The following is a 26,300-nucleotide window of genomic DNA, read 5'->3' on the forward strand; positions in this document are numbered from 1 at the left end:
TTATTGGTTTATAGACACCACTTTACTATCATTATTTATAAATTACCGTCATCTAAAATAGTTAACAAAAATAAAATATGGATAGTAAGGTTTTATATTTCCCCTTTTTTATTTATTACTTATCTTATTTAAAGATTATGCATGACACTTTGCATAAACTTTTTCATAACAAAATATAGCTTAAATGCTGCGCATAACACTTTCGAAAACCAATGTTTGTATGCATACTAATCTTAAATTTTAAGAAATTACCACTAACATTGTTTAAAATCCGCCTAAGAAGTAAAGTTGCAAACCTGCACTTTAGACTCTTTAGTACACTCAATCTCTTGATTTCCTAAACACGAATCAATCAACTGCAGCATAATAAACCTTTTATTTCGTGGACTTTGGTAGAAAATAAAAAGATTAACGAAGAACTATTATAGGCAGCAACATCAGTTAGAGGGCTTTACGTTTACCATTATTTTTTATAAAAATTAGATTGCATTTACTTCTTATTTTAAGGTCAAGAACTCAAGATACGCATATATATATATATATATATATATATGTATCAACTCACATAAATATTATTCACTTTTAAGGCTGTATACACATCACATTTTTCGGTTATCTTAACCGTTTTGCAAGTGAACTCTGGCGCCATGTAACCAAGAGCACTTATTTGCTACTGAGAACATACCAATCCAGCATTGGTAAAAGCCTAGCTAGCCCGAATTTGCTACCTTCGGCTCGCCCAAACCGTCTATTAATATGTTGCTAGACTTTAGATTGTAATGTATGATACCAAGATTATGCAAATGAGCTAAACTTTTAGCTATTCCAATAATAATATTAAACCTTTCATTCGAAGTGAGCGAGCCTTCAGTTTCATGCAAATGCTTGTAAAGATTGCCACCAGGAACATATTCATATATTAATAGTTGCAAAGATGGAGTCCAATAATACTCTTCAAGAAGTACTAAATTCGGGTGATGAATCTTGCCCAGTTTCTTAACCTCGGGTTCGAAGTCTTCTTGAGACTTTACCAAACTCGAAACAGTAAGCTTCTTAATCGCTACAGACTGACCGTCACCAAGCACTGTCTGTACACCGCCTCGAACCCCACACGACTGAGCTCACAATCCTAGTTTAACAAAGCATGTGCACCAGTACTACAATCGGGCTCTCCCGAAAACATAACGAGCTTTCCAGAATTTGTGTCGGTGGTATGCGAGCTGCTGAAGTCACCTCCAAATAGTGGTACCCCGGCTGCTGACCTGGACATGGTGGAACGGACCCGAATGTTCAGAACTGTGATGAATATTATGCCGATAATGATTGCTGCAGCCGCACCGATAGTAATAAGATCCGAAATGCTGAGAAGTATCTTTTTATGAGTTATGGTTTGAGGGACCGAGTCTGGGGTTTGATCCGGTTAAGTTCGGGTATAGGACAATCGGTTTGGGTAGGACGGCTGCACAGCTTTTGTTAACGGCTGCACCGCAAAGACTCGGATTGTTGGATACTGAATATGGTGATATGGTGTTAAAGAATGCACCTGCAGGCAGTTCACCTTAAAGTTGATTATGTGACACATTGAATGCTTTAAGATGTACAAGGTTTGCTAAGGATTTAGGTAAGGTTCCAGTGAGTTTAGTAAAAGACAAATCTACATATTCAAGAGCTGCAAGTTTTGACATTGCTGCAAGAACTTGACCCGATAGATTGTTTAACGATAATATCCTGCCAAAAGAGTAAATCAGAACAAGAAACAACAAGAAAATAAATAAAGAATGAAACTTGAAACATTGTCAAGAAATAAGAATCTTACATAGACGTTTAAGACTCCGATTGAGCTTGAAATGCTTCCATTTAACTGGTTTTCACTCAAATCAAGACTCGTTAAAGCGTTTAACTTTCCAACAGTTTTTGGGATTTCACCAGTTAGCAAGTTCCCAGACATCCAAAGCTATGTAACAAATTGTTCCTTTTTTTATATGTATAAATGTTTAATTATGAGAACATGAGCATAACCGGCCACTAACCATTAGCAAATGGGTCAAAATGATCACACTTGACGGTGATCATGATGGCTTTAGGTTTACTCTAAATGGTTTCGGCTCAGCTTCCAATGGAACCCGAGAACACGTTTAGCTTAACGCATCATGCTCATGACAACCCAACAGATTCGCAGGTTGACCCATATAACCAATTTGACCTTTGGATCACCACATTGATGTCTCTGTTTTATATAAAGAAAATTACTAAATATATGAAAAGAATATAGGAAAAATAAAAACCAATAAATCCATCAAAAATAGTATTAAGTTAAAAACACGTAAGTTTATACTTAATATCAAGATAAAACATAATCCTAATTCTTACATTTTATTTGAGGTCAGAATAATACAATGTAAGCAATAATCACATAAAAAGCATAAAATCTCAACCTGATTTATAAAAATAGCGTATGCACATCGTGTGGTGCTTCAGTGTTTCTGTCCAAACCTCGTGTGGTGCTTCAATGTACTTGGAAACTGTTCAGTGTTCATGTATCCTGCAAACTACCTTCGGTTTTGGAGAGTTTGTAGAACTTTTAAATGTCTGCAACATAATCAACTTCAACCAACTCATTGTTGATGTCAGATTCGTCTATGTTAACCATTGGATCTTTAGGTTTCGATGTGATCCCACAAGTACATAAAACAAAGATTCTTCTAAACCAAAAAAGGTAAACATAACAAAGATTTATGTAAACCAAGACAAGTGTAACCATAAACAGAAATACAAGACAAGGTTGTAATTCATATACATAAACACTATCAGGCACACATAAGAAAAAAGAGCCATCAAACAAAAACCAAGATTTCATTCAGACACATCATCAAACACTTAACGTGCACAAACCAGAACATTATATAACTGGATGTAATAAACATTTAACAATCACTATGAAACTAAATTAAGAACTACAAACACATAACGAAATCCATCTACCATACCTTTTGGAAAACGATGTAATCATTGATTGGCTGAAAGAATAGCGATGACCAGGGCAAAATCAGTGTATTGCAAAATTGAAGGGATAATAGATGTTAGCGACACAATACCTTCATATATTAAAGGGAATCATATAAAATTGAAGGAATAACGATATGATACCTTTTTTAAATCCACTGCCAATTCGCAAGTAATATAGATGAACATTGAATGGATATAAAAACTGAAGGAATGCCGAAGGTTTTTGAAATAATCCCGATGCTGTAAGTTAAACGATGGAGATTGCAGGTGAAGAATCGCAGAGATGATTTGAGAGCGAGAGAGAATGGACGTTTTAATTGTGATGATATAGAAGATAATCAGAGATGGTTGACACGATGATTGGGGACTTCAATTGAAACTGTTCATTGATTGAATAGCGTGATAATTCAAAATCCTAACCGTCAATTTTAAAGCTATTAATGAGGGTGGTGAAGCTGTAAGTATGAATCAAAGGATGTAACGGTGAGAATTGAAGGACAGTCAAACCTTGTCGGAGGAAGATCTGTAACGGTAGATGTTAAATTGTAAGTTGCCGGACCGGTGAGTAGTCATAAATGTTACGGCGTCTTATAGAGAGAGAAATAAGAAGATGAAAGGTTGCCTATCTCTTTTATAATGTAATATATATATATATATATATGCGTAAATGGCTAAAAAATTGTAAAATATGTGGTTACCCAAAGAGGGGTACCAACAAGATACCACCTACAGTTTGAAGATAATTTAATAACAGCTTCAAACAATTCAATAGCGGCTTGTGCACATTGGTTTCTAGAAGACTTGATTGTAGCTTCATCCAACACTACTCTATACCAATCCACTTTTTGAAAAGTAATGTTTTCATCAAAACTGAATATAACAATTCAAATAACTAACTAGAACAGCTTTAATTATGAGAAAGAGTATACTATGGCACATAAAACACCACATAAATACATACCAATGATATTAAACAGTCGATGTCATTTGATGCCTTCCCTTTACTGGCCAATTGATACCCAAGCCTTGGGGAGTGGATGTGGCATCAAAAAGCATTTTAAGGGCTTTAGCAAGAAGATTATATGGGTAAAAATACATATTGCCCTATGTGTCAAAGTAGCTGTCACTGTAAGAAAATCCAAATATGCAAAAGTGTGAAGAATTGGGTATCCATGAACATATACATAAAAAAACTTTTTAACAATCGAATTAGAAAACTTCAATACAGTCAGTAAAAACTCTTAATAATTGAAACCGGTAAATGTAATTTAGCCCAATTTTACTTCATATACATGAGCACATGTGTCCTCTGCATTTTTTTGACTTCGTGTTTTAGTATTTCTTTAAACTTTTCTCCTACATGTGGTCTAATAATTATTTCAATTTTGAATATGCTTTATAGATCTAAAGTTGTACGCCAATGTAGAGGTTGATTCAGTTTTGAGTCGAACCCCTGTGAACACGTTTGGAGAAACGGAGCGTGTTCATGTCAACCTGACGGGTCACAGGTTGACCCATTTGAACCGTTTAGTTTTTAAATTAAGCAAACACAACACATACCTGCAAAAAATATGAAAGGATTGTCGCTGCCAAGCACACCGAATTCTCGCTATACAAATTGGGTCTGCTCACCGTCTCGTTGTTCGAGGATGAAGGATGTTACTTAAGGCGAGAAAAAAAACCAGGAACCTGCTTGAATTGTTCTTTCATTTCAGTGAAAACTGGAGCAAAGACACTTCGAACATACGATTCCCTGATAACCAAATATGACTATGATTAGGAATAGCAATAGAGTTTTAACTTCAATAAATCACTTGGTAAGACATGAAGTGGATACAGAACAAAGTGAACTAAATAAATACCAAAAGAAACAGAGGTGTTCAATATAACATAAGAGATGTAATATCTGTTGTTTTGTTTTTCAAAATTTCAATCATAATTCTCTTGAAACTTCAAGCAAAGCAACTTGTAAAATCAAATAAAGTTTAATTTCCACGTCCAGGACCAATCAAGACAAGTGCCAAGGCGCCATGCTATCCTAATACATCTACAATATCAGTTTATCAATGCTTATAGACTCTCAAAATTGCAAAACCAGTTAACTTCTAAGACCGATAAAGTTGGCAATACATTGTCATAATGAGCACAATAACTCTTTTAAGTTTTATCATATCTAGAAGAAAGTTAGATTCTATTTTGAATAGGTTTCATACAGCTCATTTACAAGAATGGATACATCTGTAATATAACGTGCGTATGAATCAGGGCACCAAATTACCTTGAAAAGTTAACCTTAGTAAAAGCTATGGAAAGTTATTTGCATCTTGCTATATCTTGCAAGACATTAACACCAAGAATCACAGTTGGCCGCACGAAAGTCAACAATGATCAAAAAATCGACACGAAATATATCCATTTTAGGATCTAATCCAAAGTGGTAATCTTAGGCATTTTTCGATAATGATAAATTAGAAATGTTGATAAAGTTTGTGGTAGAAACGTTGTTAAATTGATTACGAGTCAAGAAGATACTAATAAATTTTGAGAAGGAGAAAGAGTATATCATTTAGGTTCACAAAAAGTCAAATGGTCTTATCAGAATATAAATTAGTGACCATTTCTCGCTGATAATCAATTTATATATTCTGTCATTTTCTTGATAAGACCATTTCTTGGTAGAACGAACAAATGATATATAAATTAGTTTTTGGTTTTATTTAGAATTAAACATGTGATTCATAACTTAAATTGATATATAAATTAGATATAAAACACTTTAACTAAAGAAAAAAAGCAAGAGAAATCAAAAGTGGTCTAGAATTAATTTGAATGCCTTTAAACTTTCTAAATTTCTAATCATATTGTCCAAACAGAAAATCCAAGAGCTACATAGACAACATAAGAAAAATTACATCAACATTGTACAAGTTTGTAAGCAGCATGAACAGAAAGTTTTGTTTCTTCTATCTACGATCCCTAGAACGCTATTTGTAAAATGAATACCATTATAGAGTCACCTCCTCAAAAGCATATGGGAGAAAAATCTCTCTGCATACTGGCTGTTTCGTAAGATTGCTTTGTGGTATTCAATCACATTCACCAACACGTTATGAAGCAGGTCCTAAAAGCTCGGCCAGTTCCAACTCATTAACTTATGAGTGAGTTACCTCAGTTAGAAATAAAAACGTGTCAAATAGGTTAAACGGGCCAAAAGTCACAAACTTGTGTTTTTAATACATACAACACTATAAACATTAAACTATTCAAATACATACTGCTGCTGCCGCTAGTACTTGCATTTACAAAAAATTAAAACATAAAAAAGAGGTATGTTACATCATTCTTTGATTTTAAATTTGTAGACTCAAAAGTTAAACTCCAAAAAACCAATAAGAGTTTAAAGTAAGAAATTCCATAAACAAAACAAAAAAAAATAATAATAAAATAAAAAATCTTCAAAAGCCTTTATTGTCAAATAAAAGGAGTTGGATATGTTTTAAGTTAAGTAATAAGTTGTATAACCTAGATCGATGTATGGAATGGAAAAACATAAAAAGCCAAAAAATAAAAAAGAAGAAAAATAATCACGTTTCATTTTCCTTAAAGAACAAACACGGGCAAGAAAACCCTGCTCATTTAATCGTGTTATATCGTTTGCTCGGTTAAAGTTCAACGATCGAATATGAAGCTGCTTGAATTGTTCTTTCATTTAAGTGAAAATTGGAACAAAGACACTCCGAGCATACGATTCCCAAATAACCAAATATGACTATAATTAGGAATAGCAATAGAGTTTTAACTTCAATAAATGGTAAATTAGTAACCTGAACATGTAAATCAACCAAATAATCAGCTTTATATAAGTTAGTTTCAATATTACACACTAAAAACAATAAAAAAAATAAATACAAATTTGATTATAATAACACCGATTAGCACTTACTTTGCAGGTGTGATCATGGCGCTTGGCATATCAAACCTTTGTTTCTGATCATCATGATAGGTCACTCAAAATTGAAACTTGCATATTTTCAAGATGATTAATTGCATTCATTAGCACAAGAATTCAGCATCAAAATAGACAAAAATTATGAACAAAACTCATATTTAACTCATTAAATGATCAAATCAGCCATATCAATAAGCAAAAAAGTAACCAATTTTCTATAATCCTATTTCAAACACAAAATTTTAGCCTAGTTTCAAAAATAAACGAAAATCAAGCATGTATACCTCGACTTTATTTTGCTCAGCCCACACTATTTGGTCTTGAAATGCTTTGAACGATTGTCCTTTCTCCCATCTACATTCAGTGTAAAAGTTAAGTGATAATCAGGACCTTTATCTGAATCCAACTAAAGATAAGCAGAGATTTGATTTGAGGGCGAAAGGAAGCATACACATAAAGGTGTAGATGCTACTGATTTTCTTTCTGTTGCGGCTAGTGCTTTATAGAGTGAGATAGATGAGGCAAAGAATTAGGATTTCGGTGGGGTTATAGATAACGGACAGCAATTTTAATGGAATACGATTGTTAATATCAATCAATGGATATGAATGGAGAATTGATGGGAGGACTGTTACAATCGGCAAAGAGTAACAGTCACCGGAGCATAAGAGAGCAATCATTTTTTTCCGGTGGTCAGATAATGAGAGTAATAAATGTTACGGCGTATTATAGAAAGGGTGCTTATATCTATTATAATATAGATATAGATATAGATATAGATACGAGAAATATAGTTTAAAAACCCTTTTGAGTTGAAAAAATTCGTGAAAACTCTATGTAACATTTTTTTTTTCAAATATATAGTTTATGTTATTACATTTAATACAAAACATCGAAAAAAATTGTTACGTACATTTTTACATTTTTTAACTTTTAAACATATATTTCAGGAGAGAGAAAGTGCAAATTTACTTTTGTATTTTTTATTAACTTTAATTGTGTACCACAAGTTTCAAACTTTAATTAAAAAGATATGGTTGAGAATGGTTTTCTAGAGTTTTCACAACTCAAGTGGAGTTTTTTTTATTTTAACATAACCCTATATATATATATATATATATCTAACTATCTATATAATTGTCTACCATAAAATCCTACGGGTCACTCTCAAATTGCTCCCCACCCCTTTTAGAGCTACTAGATTGCTTGATTTATGAATAGATGCTTCTCATTTATTCCTTTAATTTCTTGGGTATCCATGGGTTTCTGAATCTGAATCTCTCAAAATGGGTTATATCACATAATTGAAGTAATTTTTTAATCCAAGCTTTGACTATAACAGTCAATAGTTTTGTAACGCCTGTAAATTTCGTTAATCGGCTTGATCATTTATGAAAGTTTGTTTAAAAGCTGGGATTTCATCTTTCTAATTTAGAGCCTTGAATATGTTTTAAAAGTCCGTTTATCCATCTTTTTGCTCAAATCATCGTCTCTTATAACTTAAATTGTTAGATTAGTATGTAGCACCCGACATTTTGTTTATCGGCATGAGACATTTATAGAGTTTGTATTATACTAGAGAGTTGATACGACATTCTTTGTGGACCTCCTTGTCATTCTCGTAAGTTAAACTATTTTACCTTTCATCCAAGTTATCACCATTTGCAAACTTGAGGGTCTAGAATGTAAATTAATTATTATGTCATTTAAAAAAAAAAGAAAAACCCTAACCCCCCCCCTGCTGTTTACGATCGGTGTTCCTAAGCTCCTCAAACCTAAACTTTTTCTTCAATTCCAGCCATTACCAAGCCATCTCCATCCAATTCAAGGTTAGTATTACATCAAGGATTGTTTTTTTCACCATTAAACCTCTTATTGAACCCTAGAGTTGTCAAAATCATGTTAGGGTTTGAGTTTTGATTAAAACAGTTTCTGACATATTCGTACTCGTTTATTTTTTGGTCTGTAACTCGATGAAATTGATTGTTTTTGAGTGATTCTTGATTCCATGATGTTCTACTTTGAGTCTAGTTTCCAGAAATGTGTAATATGTAATTTTTGGACGAGATTTGAATGGTTTTTATGATTTTATAAGATCGTGTGTCAAAGCTGATGCGGGGTGACGGATTCTGGTCTGTCTTCCCGACATCATAACTCTTTTTTGACAACTCCAAATTGGTTTATTTCACTTCTGAAAGTTCACATTTTGAGTTACTATTACAACCCAATTGTAATCGCTTAATCTGGTTTGGTAATGATTTTTAAACAAATAAAACACTTTTGTTGCGCACTGAAATAGTTGCACGTACCTTTCTGTATTGGAGGAATTTTTATGATTTTTTTGTGCATTGGAAAAATATAAAAAAAATATTTTTAAAAGCCTAAAAAATTTATTAAACTCTTTTAAAAATTTCATAATTTATTTCTATGGTTTTCCTATGTAATAAAATACATCTTTGCATGCTAAAATCTGCTTGTTATACTAGTTATTGATCGATACTTTCGTTTTAGGCTTAACCAGTGGCTGTCCTTTTGAACACTTTCGGGGCTGTTTTTATTGAGGTTCTTACTCCATAATCTTCTTAGGTATGTCTAGTGTAACATACTTTAATATCATGAGCTATGGTTTTCGTTTGATTGGTCAACTAGTGATATGTTGAAAACTAGAGTTCGGTTGTCTAGATTGTTAAATTGTTGCGTTTAACGTGAGGTTTGAAGGAATTAACAACCAATTCAGTTTGTGTAACTTCGGTTTGATATACGGGCTGTGGAAAAATGATTTTTGTAAGTATTGAGGCTGAATTGGTTGTCGGTTACTCAAACGGGTCGGTACAACGCGAATTCGTGTTTATTTGATAGTTGGTGTGTTGTGTTTGCGAGTTACCGACCCATCCGACTCGTGTAGTGTCGTGTGGACTGGTTGGCTGTGATTTTATTAAATTTGGTCCACACGGGACTGAGTTGGTTGTTAAGTGCTTAAACAACTCATAAACGCGCATATTCGTCTCATCTAGCAACTTCCGGGGTTAATTTGGGAATTCTTTATTCCCGGGAGTATCTAAGGGTCGTTTTGGTAAACACAAGGCCCGGGGGCTGTTATAATTGAACTTGGTGAGGTCGATGCTTTAGGTAACTCGAACCATGTTAGAACGCCTCGTAGGATAAACGAGTCATTTCGGTATCGTTAGTAATGATTGCGTGTAAACCTACAGGCGCTTGAGTTGTGGGGATACTTAGGGGTTCTCTAGCTCGTGGTGATTGTGTGCCTCGCGTCAGGTGGGTCCATGATGCCCCTTTTCACTCTTTTCAAGTTTTGGGCTAGCATATACACCTAACTGATTATACTTGATAAACCGTTTAAATGATTTTGCATAGGCTTACTTATATTATAGTATGTCTTGGGATGATATTTATGTATGTATACACATGTGTTACCTTATGGCCCATAGGATTACTTGTATTATGGTATATTCTGGAATGATATAAATATGTATGCTTACACAGGTGTTACCTTATAGCCTATGATTAGTGATGTTAATTAGTTATTATTGACTAAGGATGTTTGTGTATGCCTACTGTGTGTTGGCATACGGGGTATGGTATTCTTGGCTGGGCCATACTATACAACTCAGGTTCTAAAATCCTATGGTGGACCCTGGAAAGCCCGTGAGGAGGGAGGCTCGTGTGGCATGATCTCCATCGTATGGAATGTTGCGTGCATGATGATTTTGGTTGGGCCAAACTATACTACTCAGGTTCTAAAATCCTGTGACGGGCCCTGGAAAGCCCGTAAGGAGGGCGGCTCGTGTGGCATTATCATCATAACGGGTCCCTAAAATCCCGTATCACGTGCTTGGGTCGCACGCGTGTTCGACCTTGATGTTATTACTTGGATGTTATGCATAGGGATATATATTTATATTTACATGAGTATAGTTACTTATCATTTACCCATTTCCTATTCGTTCATATCCCGTGTTATATTTAAACTCTTGGAATGATTTATATAAATGTCGGTTGTTAAAACTTAACTCACTCAGCTCAAGCTGACTTTGTGTGTATGTTAGTGTGAGTTTCAGGTTAAGAGGAGGATGCTTACCGCTTGGACGTGCTCGAGACTACTTGGTCGGTTGAAGGAATATCTAATTGGGGAATTTACTAATGCAATTTGTTTCTTTTCAATTATTACTAAACGTATTCAAATTTGGTTTTGGGCATATTTCCCGGTTTTTGGGGATTTTGATATTTGTTATTCCGCTGTTTATTACTCTGAATTGATTTAATAAGATAAACTTGTTTGGTTTTAAATTTTTGAGAGGACTTGTTTTGATACTTATGACTTTCCGCTGATTTTATAATCTGATGTGGTTTCAAAATCAAATGAATTGCTTTGGGTTTAAAATTTTGTTTAGTTTTTGATATGATTACCAACTGTAGGATTCCCGAGATTCGGGGTCTTACAAGTTTCTACAAATCTTACAAACCCTAAAGCTTAATTCCCTCATGTCTCATTCATCTAACCCTAATCTACGGTCGCTTTTTCCAAACTGTCAATCAAGATTCAAGGTTATGGCATCATCTATTCATGATTCCTCGCTTCCAAACAGACATCAAATCGATAATCGGTTGTTTAAAGGTATGGTATTTATTTAACTGCTAATTGATTTATGGTTGAATCATGAACATGTTAATCGTGCATCAATTGAGGGTTTGAAGGCATTATTTACTACATTAACTGTTAATCGTAACTCCAACATGTTGATCGTTAATCTATTTAGGGTTAAAAGGTATGATTTTTATATCAGTTGCTAATCGATTTAGTTTTTGATTGAGACATGTTAATCAATGTTTGATGTTCCTTAAACACTGGATTCTAAGGGCTAGAGTTTTTGATTTTTGCAGGTAGAACGAATGTTAAATTATTTATCAAAACCAAATTCTATAAAATTGAAAGTATGTGATAACTTTTGAGATGGAGTCATATATTGCAAACATAGGTAATCATATGTAGATCAAGAAAGCCAATTTTGTGAAAAAAAAAAAATAAAATTAAAGAGTTTATTTTTTGAGTTGATATAATCAGGTTTTTTGCTGAACATTTTACATTTGCACCTTGATTTCAGTTAATTGATTGTTTAAAAACATTAATTGATTGTGGCTATGTAAACATACATTGATATGTCCCAACATATGGCGAATGGATGGTATAATGTCAAAATTTGTATATATTGGAAGTGAACAAAATGTACACATAAATGACTACATGATTTGTATAGGTACGCTTTGATGTTCAATCTAACAAGGCAATGATGGCAGATTGATTGTTGACCAAAATCGGTTTTTTAAGACCTGATCTATAACTTGGCTGCGCAATTCGGATGGCGATATTGAGAATCACAACTGCAATTGCAGCCATAGCATGTTCGAATAAACCGATGTTTTGTTATGGTCCAACAAATTCAATGTTGGTTTGTTAATGACAACATATCTGAGCCTCTTAATATTTCGTGTTCGGTTCTGTAATCATCTTTTAACACAAATTGTTTTTTAAAAATCATGTCTATTGCGAATTTCAAGTTCTCTGTCGATTCATGAGCTGTCTTTTGTTAATGGGTCATTACCATTCAGAAAGCTGGTACATATATATATATATATATATATAGGGGATGGATCTTGCGAGAAGTGATATTACAGCGAGAAGTGAATCTCATCCATTGATTTTGTTTGATCAATGGTCATTACTCAAAATGACACTTTTGTAATTTATTTTCACCATTTTAATGAGCTTTAATACCAAAAGGGTATGCTAGTAATTTTTATGTATCATTATTAAAAACAAATGTGTAACTCATAATTACTTAACTAGTCAATTAAATTGTCCCATTAAAGCCATAATTAAATCTATCTTTTGAAAATTATTTAATATTTTTTGGTATACTATAATTTTGAAAGTTTATAAATGCTTCATCTAATATTATGGATGATGAATAACTTGTTATTTGTAAAAGTATAGTGACGAAACTGGTAAAAACCTCTTGTATCCATATGAAGTGTAGGTACATACGTACACACATACATACGTAGCTACGTATGTACCTACATCCCTACGCGTGTACGCCCCTACATACGCACATACACAATACATACGTAGGTGCATACCTACCTACGTCCCTATGTGCAGATATACCTACATGCCTACGTGCGTACGTCCCTACGTGTGTAGGTACCCACGTGCCTACGCATGTACATACCTATGTAATTATGTAAATATATACATTCATAAACTGTATGACGTATGTATGAGTTTCATGTATGTTGTGTAGTATGTTTTTTTAGGTGTTAATTTTTATTTCAAGCATGTTCTGTTTGATGCATGGGACAAACAAGAACATAATCAATAACCTATATCAAATTGATTTTGATATATGGCGTATTCCCAACTCAACCGATGGAATCATACTCTCAAATCATACACATACACATTAACCAAAAATTTAAATAAATAAATAAATAAAAAGATAAGTTAATATAAATTAATATGTAACTCTTCATGAATTATTACCTGTCATATATAAAACAAACCATTTTTTACTAGTATACCCTTATCTATATATAAAAAAAATAATAAAAGAAATTTTGTGATTGGTTCAATTGACTTCTCGCAATAAGAAACACTTCTGAAATGAACCAAATCCTATATATATATATATATAGGGTAAGGTTAAAATAAAAACCCACTTGAGTTGTGAAAACTCTAGAAACTCATTCTCAACCATATGTTTTTAACTAAAGTTTAAATCTTGTGGTCCACATTTAAAGTTAATAAAAAATGTAAACATAAATATAACTTTTTCTCTCTCCTGAAAACATATAAAAAAGTAGCAAAAAAATGTTAAAAAATAGCAAAACAATTTTTTTTATGTTTCAATGTTTTGTATTAAATGTTACAACATATATTACGTGTGTAACAAAAAAAAACAAAAAAAAAACGATGTTACATAGGGTTTTCATAACTCAAATGGGTTTTCATTTTATACTTCCCCTATATATATATATATATATATACACACACACACACACTATCGATTAATTAAATATTACAACAGCTTCCCATAATATTAACTAATAAAACGAGATTAGTATTCAAAATTTAAACATTCTTTATCTAATACTTTCAGCTATTATAAATAATAATAACTACTTTCACTTTATACAATTTTAAATCTTCTAATATTCTACTAACTCAGAATAATTGCTTTTATTTGAGCATGCTTTTTTTTGTCATTTTCTTGTCAATTACATTCATATGAATGAAATAAATCATTTTGTTATATTTTAATTTTTGGTTTTATATGTTGCTTGATTATACAATTGTTACTTGTAAAATATAAAATCAAATAAAAATTTGTTATACACAGAATATTAATGACAACAAATTTATCATAATGAATCAATTTCAAATTCTAAAGATGATTATATCATCAAAATTTAGGTAATATGATTTTTGAGATAATCATGTTTTTTGGATAAACATGAGCAGATGATCTTCAATGACATCAATGGATTAAAATGTATGATATTTTATGCGTATGAATATTTTTTTTGTTAGTTTTATGGACATATTATCATTTATATAGGGCTGATATGTACTTGAAGAACCTTATTTGTCACACGGACAACTATACGTGGCCATATCAATAGTTATAAGCAGACCTATATATTACCTTATCAAGAGTTATAAGCAGACATGGATTAAAAATTTTGATTTTTGATAAACGATATATACCTACCAATACAATCACCAATTTAGTGTACAAGGAAGTTTTTACTTGTTTATAACATATTTGTGTAATCTTAGTTATGTAATTTCTGTAATTTTAATACAAAATTGTAATTGTATTAACAATATATAATCATTTTGTTATATTTCACCTAATGATTAATGTTTAAATTTTCATTAATTACCCATGTAATATATGAACTCCAAACTAGTTATAAATAAATCAAACTCAAACCTGGTTGGCTCACTCAAAATTTAAATAAATCAATACAACTTTACTAAATAAAATCATAATAATATCTTAATAACTAAGATATTTTATTTCAAAGCCAAAAACAAGAAAGTCAAAATCAGAATTTAGCACCACAAATCCACCACCACAACTTATTTCCTTGGCTAATTTTAACAAAATAAAGACGACTGATATTTTTGGGTCCACAACAGCCATTGATCACAATCCAACGGTCCGTGACGCAGCACATCTCCAACACCCCCGTCACCCTATCAACCCAAAATAATAGTATTATCCTCCGGATGAGATGAGAGTCCCTGAAGTTGCGTGTACAAATAATAATCAAGGCGTGTTAGTTTAACACAAGATAATACATACATACATACATACATACAAGACTCTCCGCCTGTTATCATCCATATCTCGTCGATCCGGTCACCGGAATATTCGCCTCCGAACAGAACTCGCATCTATTCAACCTTGCTCAGGCGAGTTAGGTATATGAATTGCTTGTTTCTCTGTGTTTTCTATATGTTTGCTGTTATGTTAGGGTTTCGATTTCAATTTTGCTAATTGTGTGTTTATTTTGTTGATTTTTGAGCGGTGTGTGAATAATTGAACGACTTTTGATTGTTATCGTTGAAGGAGATGTGTCGGTTGGCTCGGTGTTTAATTAGAATTATGGATTTGTGGTTATGTGGATTAGCTAAAGGATTTTGTAGAAGTTTGTGTGCATATGATACCTAATTGATGTTGTTTTTGTTGAGTTAAAGCTCAAATGGTTTATTATTTTTATAGATGAGTGCGTGCGTTAAAGGCGAAATTAAGGTGCTCATGTAGGCATAACAAGTTTTCTGAAAGGATAAATGTTTTTTTTAGTAGGAGCTTCTAATTATGGATTTTGTTGTTTCTTGTGGCCTAATTTATCTTGAATTATTCTGTGTTCTTGTTGTTTGTGATTAAAACATGATTAAGCATGCTAGCTTGAACATTGTTGGATTGTATCATGCATTATTAAAGGCTCACCTTGCTTCCTTTTCGGAGCTGATATTGGGATTAACAACTTGTGTCATGATTTTAATTCATAAGTTACATTTTCCAAGTTTTGTTTTTGGCACATATTTTCTATTTAAATTTAGAGAAGATATGGAGTGTAAGCACGCGATAAAAAGTATAAGAATTCATTTTTGTGTGCAGGATTCTTTGTTTGCAATCATGGCGGGGGCTTTGGTGCAATCTACCAGCTTTCCTTCTGCAGTTTCAAGTGAAAGCAAGGTCCGTTCAAAGCGATCTGGTAATACAAAAAGATCAGTCAAGATGATGTACAGCTTACAAGCTCCTGCAGCAAGAGTGAGGACCTTTTCTGGTTTAAGGGGAGTCAATGCTTTAGATAGCATGGTCAACAGAGGTCAAGATTTCCACTCAAAAGTTGCAGCAGCCACCTCAGTTAGGAGAGCAAAGGCTTCTAGAATTGTACCGCAAGCCATGTTTGAACGCTTCACCGAGAAGGCTATTAAAGTAATTATGCTTGCACAAGAGGAAGCAAGACGACTTGGTCACAATTTTGTTGGTACAGAGCAGATATTGTTAGGGCTTATTGGTGAGGGCACTGGCATTGCTGCAAAAGTCTTGAAGTCAATGGGGATTAACTTGAAAGATGCACGTGTTGAAGTGGAAAAAATTATTGGTAGGGGTAGTGGATTTGTTGCTGTAGAGATTCCATTCACTCCCCGTGCTAAACGTGTACTAGAATTGTCACTAGAAGAGGCCCGACAACTTGGTAAATATGTTGTTCTTTTGTTTTAGTTATGCTGTTAACCATAGCGAGTTTAAATCATGGATAACTTTAGTTAGTATCATGGTTTAATGTTTCTTATTTCATGTTTCAGGTCATAATTATATTGGATCAGAGCACTTGCTTCTCGGTTTGCTTCGTGAGGGTGAAGGTGTAGCAGCTCGTGTTCTCGAGAATTTAGGCGCAGACCCGAATAACATTCGCACACAGGTAAGTTATCTTTAACATCTATACACATATAACTTAATATGATAGTGTATACCAATATCCAACTCGTTGTGTAGGTTATTAGAATGGTTGGTGAGAGTGCAGAAGCCGTGGGTGCCGGAGTTGGTGGTGGGACTTCGGGTAATAAGATGCCGACACTGGAAGAATATGGTACTAACTTGACAAAGCTAGCAGAGGAGGTAATTATATTTGTAGTAAAATGTGTGGCCGGTTACATTCACGTAAATACTGTTCACAATGCCAAGTAAAACATTACGAGTGCTTGAGACTGATTTTTCCAAGTTACAATATTGCCCCCTCTAAATTTACCCTTTACACTCTTGCCTTCTTTTGTTTTAACCAACCATGTCATGACAAGCCGCCCACTCACTTCTTTTTGTTTTTTGTTTTTTTTTCTTATAACTATTAAAATATGAGGTATTATATGATTCCAAATGTACCTTTGCGACATGTATATTTTCATCTACGTTTTGATGTAATTTTCGTTCAAAACTGAGTTTTCGTCATAATGTACAACTACACGAAGCATGAACGGCAATTGAATGTACATGCCGTCAAAGCGGGTTCAAGGTTTAATTTTCTTTTTCTTTTCACAACCTTTAAACTATAAAATTTTATAAAATTCAGGATTTGCCATTTTCGCGGGGTGAATTCTAATGTAAAGGTGTCGAAACCGAGCCTTACAAATTTTAACATCCCTGCCGCAGTGCGCGGGTTATATTTTGCTAGTTATCGTCTGATATCTGATTCTTTTACCTTTTAAGAAAGTTTTTATCACAGTTGGTATCTTTTATTATATAGGGTAAGCTGGATCCTGTTGTTGGAAGACAACCACAAATTGAACGCGTTACCCAAATCCTAGGACGGCGTACAAAAAACAACCCGTGCCTCATTGGAGAGCCAGGTGTTGGGAAAACTGCCATTGCAGAAGGTCTTGCACAAAGGATTGCAAATGGTGATGTTCCAGAAACAATTGAGGGAAAGAAGGTGTGTGTGGTTTTTTACGGCTGTTTTTGTTTTAATAGAAGGCTGTTTGTGATTCATGTTCTAGATTTGCAGGTGATTACTTTGGATATGGGTCTACTTGTTGCTGGCACAAAGTACCGTGGGGAGTTTGAGGAGAGATTAAAGAAGCTCATGGAGGAAATTAAGCAAAGTGATGAAATTATTCTGTTTATTGATGAAGTCCATACGCTAATTGGTGCGGGAGCTGCAGAGGGGGCTATTGATGCTGCTAACATCTTGAAACCTGCTCTTGCTAGAGGCGAATTACAGGCAAGTGAAACATAATGCATGTGTTTGTTCTTTGATTTTAACCGAACAAATGATCAAACACGAACAATTAAACGAACGGGGTGTTCTTGTTCATGTTCACTTGTTAAGAAGATGAGTGTGCTCGTGTTTGTTCGTTAATAGTATAAACAAACGGTTCACGAATGTTAACGAATGAACATAACAGAACATGAATGAATATACATAATTGAGCAAGCAACAATTAAAGTAAAACTGTACCAAAATCTGTTGGTTCTATTTTTTTTTAATTATTTTTTAAACTAGACTAATGTGTAACAGGCCTAAAACTTTTAACTTAGACAAACCTAAACTAACGGACATAAGTGAATGCAAACAAACATAAATGAATGAATATAAACAAACATAAATGAACGTACATTAACAAATGCCCACAAACATAACTGAAAGAACATATACAAACGTTCATGTTTGTTCGTTCAACTAAATGTCTAAATGAACAAAAAAGGTTGCTCATTTTTGTTCGCTTATTAATAAACAAACATAAATTAACGAACATATAAAAACATTCGTGTTCGTTTGATTAACTGAATGAACAGAAAAAGTTGTTCATGTTCGTTCGCTTATTAATAAACGAACATAAACAAATGTCCAGCAGAATGGTTCACTGAAAGTCTGGTTGGTTTGGCCTGTGGCTGCATGATGGCTTGCACATGATGATTGAAAGGCTGAATTCAATTATAAAAAATGTTGCGGTGTCAATTATCACTTTTATCAGTTTTATATAAGTTATAAACTTGGTTTTGCAATTGGTGCAGTGTATTGGTGCAACAACCCTTGATGAGTACCGAAAGCATATCGAGAAGGACCCAGCACTTGAGAGACGGTTCCAGCCTGTTAAGGTGCCTGAGCCCACAGTTGATGAAACCATACAGATTTTAAAGGGGCTTCGTGAACGTTATGAAATTCACCACAAACTTCGTTATACCGATGATGCACTTGTAGCTGCTGCCCAGTTATCCTATCAGTACATAAGGTATATTGTATATAAAATCATAAATTCAGTGGTTATAATTTTTTAGTTACAAAATGATTTAAGACTGTACTTTTTCATTTTCTTTCCTGCAGTGACCGTTTTCTACCTGATAAAGCTATTGACTTGATCGATGAAGCCGGTTCTCGTGTTAGACTTCGTCATGCACAAGTATGTATATTTATGTGATTTGTAATCACTCGTTTATTGATGGCTTTTTGGTAATAGCTCATTTATTGACGATCTATTTTTTCAGCTCCCAGAAGAAGCTAAAGAGCTTGAAAAAGAACTCAGACAGATAACAAAAGAAAAGAACGAAGCAGTTCGTGGCCAGGACTTTGAAAAGGTACTTTGCTTTCTGGCCTTCATGTGACGAAATTAGCGGGTTGGGTAACGGGTCAAAACCGTTTCAGTTCAGAATATGTAATAATTTATTGTACAAATTAAATGGGTCAAGTTGGTTGAGACCTTTTTGTCCAATTTTTTTATTAATAGTCTGGTGTGCATGAAGTGATGAAACTGAAAAAAAAAACACTAACCGAAAACTGATCCGAAATAACCAAACCCAAACAAATAAATGTCATATGGTTTGGTTTTATGATTTTGTAAAAATTGAACTTTCAGTTAGGTATTGGTTTTGCATTTTATTGAAACTGAAAAAAGCTGAACCAGACCTACTTTATGAATTATTCTTTATTATTTTGAGTTGTAAGTAATTTATAAGAATTTAATAAATGATGTTCCCCAAATATTTTAGGCCCACATGTATAATAAGAATTACTTACTAATAACAACAAAATTAGGCTTGAAGTTTTAGCCCACATTTTTTTTGGCCCCAAAAAATTTTAAGCGTAAATGGTGAAACAAAAAACCAAATCGAACCCAAACAGAAAACTGAAACCGAACAGTTTTCAAAAACTCAAAAACCAAATTTTTGGTATTTGGTTCGGTTTCAGCCAAAATCCGACCCACGACCTTTGCACACTGATTTAGTATAATAATAATCTCTTATTTCTAAATAAATGATTTAGGAGGTTATGCATTAAAAATATACTTGGTGCATATTTTAAACCGTTTCAGATTAACTATAACCCACATTGACCCGTTCATCCTAGAAATTACCATTATTATACTACCATTATTAATTTTCTTGATTTGGTGTTATCTCCATACATTTCTTAATTTACCCTTGACAGGCTGGCGAGTTACGGGATCGGGAAATGGATCTCAAAACCCAAATATCAGCTCTTGTAGACAAGAACAAAGAGATGAGCAAAGCCGAGACAGAGGCGGGAGAAGAGGGCCCCACAGTAACCGAAGCAGATATCCAGCACATCGTATCATCATGGACCGGTATCCCGGTGGAAAAAGTCTCCACAGACGAATCCGACCGTCTCCTCAAAATGGAAGAAACACTCCACACCCGAATCATAGGTCAAGACGAAGCGGTCAAAGCCATAAGCCGCGCCATCCGCCGCGCCCGTGTCGGTCTCAAAAACCCCAACCGTCCCATTGCCAGCTTCATCTTCTCGGGTCCCACCGGTGTTGGTAAATCTGAACTTGCGAAAGCCTTGGCCGCTTATTATTTCGGCTCGGAAGAAGCCATGATCCGCCTTGACATGAGTGAGTTCATGGAACGACACACCGTCTCCAAACTCATCGGTTCACCGCCTGGGTACGTCGGTTACACCGAAGGTGGTCAGTTGACTGAGGCGGTCCGCCGCCGCCCATACACCGTTGTCTTATTCGACGAAATCGAAAAAGCTCACCCCGATGTTTTCAACATGATGCTTCAAATCCTTGAAGACGGACGGTTGACCGACAGCAAAGGACGAACAGTTGACTTTAAAAACACGCTTCTAATCATGACTTCAAACGTTGGTAGCAGCGTTATTGAAAAAGGCGGTCGGAGGATCGGTTTTGACCTTGACTATGATGAGAAGGATAGCAGTTACAACCGAATTAAAAGCTTGGTTACCGAAGAACTTAAACAATATTTCAGGCCAGAGTTCTTAAACAGGTTGGATGAAATGATTGTGTTTAGACAGTTGACCAAACTGGAAGTCAAAGAGATAGCTGATATTATGTTGAAGGAGGTTTTCGAAAGGTTAAAAGGAAAGGAAATTGAGCTTCAAGTGACCGAGAGGTTTAGAGACCGGGTGGTGGAGGAAGGATACAACCCGAGCTATGGTGCAAGGCCGCTTAGACGTGCAATTATGAGGTTGTTGGAAGATAGTATGGCGGAGAAGATGCTTGCACGTGATATTAAGGAGGGTGATTCCGTCATTGTTGATGTTGATTCTGATGGTAATGTGACGGTTTTGAACGGGAGCAGTGGTGCGCCTCCCGAGGCGTTGCCTGAGCCGATCTCCCTGTAGAGAAGGAAGGACAGGGCAGTCTTTTATATCTGAACTTTAATCATATTTGTTGTTTGTTATGTTTTATTGAATATGCATGCACAGTCACAGGGTTGTTAGATGTTAAAGCTGAGAAGTATATTTAATATTTCTAGAATGTATTTTTATTGTATTTCTGGAAACTAAATTGTGTATGCAGTTTGTAGTTGAAACCGATCAAACCGTGTGATTTACTTTGGTTTGGACGGTTTATGAACACCCTTAGAGTGTATGGGTTTAAATAATTTGGGAAATATTAAATGGCTAATGAATGTATGTAGTAATATATTAGCTGATGGTGTTTGTGTGACTTTATAAATTCATGTGTTATCAGCCTTGATGTAACATAGCTCCCCTAATTCATAAAGATTACGCGTATTAGCGTATATAGATTATAGAGGTGCATGTTGAAACCACTTTGGGACCCCAAACGGTTTCGATACAATCTGAAACCATCGAACTGAACTTCCAATTAGTAATCAGTATGAGTACTCACCGTTGAAACCGGTTAAAACTTTATAAACTGGTTTCCAAAACTATCCGATTAAGCCTAACTGGTTTTGTGCACACGTAAGGTACAAATGATGTTTCATTTACACTCACTAGCTTCATAAGCCTAACCACACGTAAGGTACAAATGATATTTCATTTACACTCACTAGCTTCATGTCAGTGGTGCTCTATTCTATAAAGACTAATAAAAATAAAAAAAGTGTAATAAGTCATAATTAATTGACATGTGTCAAGTAACGATAAAAAGGAAAATAAGTATAAAAATAATAGTACATATTTTCTCTCTTCATATTCAAGTCATATGTTAATTTCCCAATTATTTTAAAACGTCTATAACTTTTTCATATGATGTTTAAAAAAAATTATCATAATAACAAATGTTTTATTTATCTTTAATATGAGTGATTTTGTTATATAAAAATTTTTAAAAAAAATTACGCCATTGTGTTTTTTAACTTACCATTGTGTCTTTTTGTTTGTCATTGTGTCTTTCAATTCATCATTATGCGCTTTTTTTAAATACTAATAAAACTGTGGAGTAATAATAATATGCAAATATAATGTTAAAATAACAACAAATTATCTAATACCTAAACACAACGATGAGTCTATATTACACAATAACCTGAAACGTAAAACACAATGATGAATATATATAACAAAAACACAATGGTGAATACATATAACACAAGACCTGAAACATAAAATACAATGAAAACTACATATTACACAATAACTTGGACACAATACACAGTGTACGTAATACTACTTTTCTCAAAATAAAGTGAATGACTCATGTCAATCACGAACAAAAGACCATGAACGCATTACACAATGACTACAACACAATGATAAGTAGAAAGACAAATATTGAGCACAAAGACACAATGACGAACAAAAAGATATAATGACGTAATCTTTATTTAAATTTTTTTTTTAATATGAGTACCAATTGAAAAAATACAATGACCAAAATCTATAACACAATGTATAGAAAAACCCAATTAAAAAACATAATGAACAACCAATAACACAATTATAAAAAAGTCACTATTTTTTTTTTATTTTTATATAACAATATGACATTCTTATTAAAGATAAAAACACTTGTTATTATGGTGATTTTTTTTTCTAAAAAAATGTCGTATGAAAAAGTTTTAGTCGTTTTAAAATGACGGGGGAGATGGCATGGGCACCTTGCATGTGGAGCGAGAAAGTCGTCATAAGTGGGCTATTACCTTCATGTCCTTTTCATCAGTTTCTATTCTTAAATTAATCTCAACCATTCAAATATAAGATTAATGGATTAAATTCCTTCTTACCCTTCTCATTACCGTTTTCAACAGTTTTCTTTTTCTTTTCTTCTGACCCTTTTTCCTTTTCTTTTCTTTTCTTGACACAAAAATAAAATAGAAACACGACAACATAAGACATCTGTGATCAAGTAAAGAGATGCATGGGTATGACATGCTACTTACATTTCCGCCTTCATTGATATGACTTTACATGAGTCATGCAACCTCTTCATAAACGTATAACCACTAACATAGGCATGAGTTTTAATTTATATCACTATGATACTTACTCATTTGTCAAGCCTATCTACACATTAAGCAATGATGTTGTTGGCTTTTAATCTATTATTTTCATGCGTTATGATCATTAAAGACAATTTATTATCATTTTCCAAAGGTCGGATCTATTTCTCAAAATTTTATAATTTTTAAATTATCCGACTTACTCTAAACAAGAGCTGCCTCTAAACGAGAAAATATTTTTGAAATATTTTCTGATTTTCTTAAAAAGAAAATAAAATCTTTTTGATAAGTCAAGTGACTCAACTTTTGTTTTTCTTAAAGATAAATTGGAAATCTTTTTGGTGAGTTAAACTTAACTCATTTTTTCCCTCTAAAATTTTGACATATTGAAAAATATTTACAATTTTAAAAACACAAAGATAGTTTAATCAAAACAGATACTGCCAAGCGATTCTACAAGATATAGAAATTGGGCACGATCGAAGGCTTTTGTGAAAAGATCCGTAAAGTTGTGATCAGTATAGACCCTTTCGATATTGGCAAGTTTCCGATCAAAATAGTCACGAATGAAGTGCATTCGGATGTCAATATGCTTTGTCTTTGAGTGTTGGGACTGAGTTTTTTCACAATGCAAAAGGCTGCTTCATTATCACACTTGATCGGGGTATTAAAGAAATTTAAACCGTAATCCAGCAGCTGATGCTAGATCTAGATCACTTGTGAACAGCAGCTAGATGCGACAATGTACTCGGCTTCAACTGTAGAGGTGGATACCGTGACCTGCTTCTTGCATTTCCAAGAGATTAACCGTTCTCCTAGGAATTGACATCCTCCTGTAGTTGATTTTCTATCTAGATTGCACCCTGATGCTAGACTGTCGCTATCTAGTATAAAACAATTAAATCTAGTGTCCTAATCACCTAAGCAAGCTAGGGTAATTAGGGTGTCGAACCACGAGGAGTATGTGGTCAGTGTGAAGCGAAATTGATTCCTAACATTATGAAGTTAACTATATCAAAGTGCTGATCACACTAGCAAACAATTTGGGTTTTAATGTTGATCAAACAAGTAAACAACTTTCAAGCAATTAACAAAGACAAATCACACCCAGGGTTCAAGCAAGTAAACTAACAGCCATCTCATGCAACTTAACATATTAACTATCAATGATCAACACAGATTGACTAACTAGATAAACCTTAGGCATCCACGCTCGCTAACACACGGCACTGGTTATCAAACGGTCCCTGCCAGTGTGACTCAACTAAGGGCAAACGTATGCTTCATCATATTCAACTAGTCAAAACAATCCTATAAGCAATTATCATAGCAACTGGCACACTAATTATTCTGATCGAAATAAACCTAAACTGACTGAGTGCACAATAATACTAGACATCAATACTCATAGATTAATCAAAGATGGTTACAAATAAATCGTTCTTAATATATGAGAAAAACTGTTAAGTACAAAACTCTACATCCCGGGCATGACTCGAAGGATCTAGCTGCGTCTCGGCATCTCTCGGGCTTCGATTATGATGTTATAGAACATATATGAGGCCTTGAGATGATTGGAAGCAATGATTCTCCTCCTTCCTGCTCTAAAAGTTGTCTGGAAACTGAATGATATCGTCTAGGGTCGTCAAAACGAGATATAAACCAAAAACCTAACTTTCACGACTGTGGGGACCATCGCGTAGCGCGATGGTCTCCTCTCCAGGTCCATCGCGCTACGCGATGGGCCAAAAGTCAACGGCATTAATTATATTAAAGGGCATCACGTAGCGCGATGCCTCACCTTCAACACCCATCATGCTACGCGAGGGGTCGCTTCACTCAGCAGGTTCGATAATGTGTCTCGATTCGTGTGCTGGACATCCCGGGTCTTCATTCTGTGCTTGTACAGGTCCAAATTAAGCGCGTTAAGTACCTGTGACCTGAAACACACTAAACACATTTGAAGTACCAAAGTTCCTAAACTAAATGAATAAAACGACTAAGTTAGCAAACTAATATATGTACAAATAAACCGAACATCACATCCTCACACATATCTTTTGCTTGCCCTCAAGCAAAACTCTAAAGGAAACATCAACCGCCATCATAGGTCAACCAATTATCACCATTAATACTAGCAAAGTTTAAGGTCATACCCAGTTTCCCAGACTGACACTTTCTAGATTGACAACCCATAAATAAAGTTAATGCTACAATAAAACCTTAGAATCGTCTAGACAAGTGTACTTTGTTTCCGGTTAGGACATACATGTTCATTCCCCTCACACTATCAACACTCCTCTCGGTTTAATATCTGAACTAGCAAAAGATGTGCCAGTATATGTCTCTGCCCTCAAAATACCTAATATGAGTTACAACTTAATATGCTTGCAGGTCCAGTCTTATCTCCACCCATTAACCACCGGTTGCATAAAGACTCGGACTGAGGGTTTTGCTGATGCTTAGGTTTGGGTGCGGATTAGGCTTATTTAGTGGCTTAGGTGGATGAAACCCAGTTAAACAAACCAATATACAGACTCATGAATACAAACGGACTAATTACACAATCAACTGCTATT

The 26,300-nt window shown here is 34.2% G+C and overlaps 1 protein-coding gene and 1 pseudogene across 1 annotated transcript; one reads left to right on the forward strand and one right to left on the reverse strand.

Moving 5' to 3' along the window:
* Positions 1-556: 556 nt before the first annotated feature.
* LOC143613268 (putative LRR receptor-like serine/threonine-protein kinase IRK pseudogene) lies at positions 557-1,948 on the reverse strand (annotated as a pseudogene).
* Positions 1,949-15,357: 13,409 nt separating this feature from the next.
* Positions 15,358-21,942, forward strand: LOC143613269 (ATP-dependent Clp protease ATP-binding subunit ClpA homolog CD4B, chloroplastic-like). Its single transcript, XM_077087024.1, has 10 exons — positions 15,358-15,464; positions 16,165-16,747; positions 16,857-16,972; positions 17,047-17,169; positions 17,792-17,977; positions 18,050-18,265; positions 19,060-19,277; positions 19,370-19,445; positions 19,531-19,620; positions 20,471-21,942. The coding sequence occupies exons 2-10, from the start codon at positions 16,183-16,185 to the stop codon at positions 21,650-21,652; spliced, it is 2,772 nt and encodes a 923-aa protein (XP_076943139.1). The 5' UTR covers positions 15,358-15,464; positions 16,165-16,182; the 3' UTR covers positions 21,653-21,942.
* The last annotated feature ends 4,358 nt before the right edge of the window (positions 21,943-26,300 follow it).

Source organism: Bidens hawaiensis, unplaced genomic scaffold, assembly GCF_021521415.1.
Source record: "Bidens hawaiensis isolate Kalapana, Puna unplaced genomic scaffold, B.hawaiensis_p1.1 tig00036989_1, whole genome shotgun sequence".
NCBI classification, from domain to species: Eukaryota; Viridiplantae; Streptophyta; class Magnoliopsida; order Asterales; family Asteraceae; genus Bidens; species Bidens hawaiensis.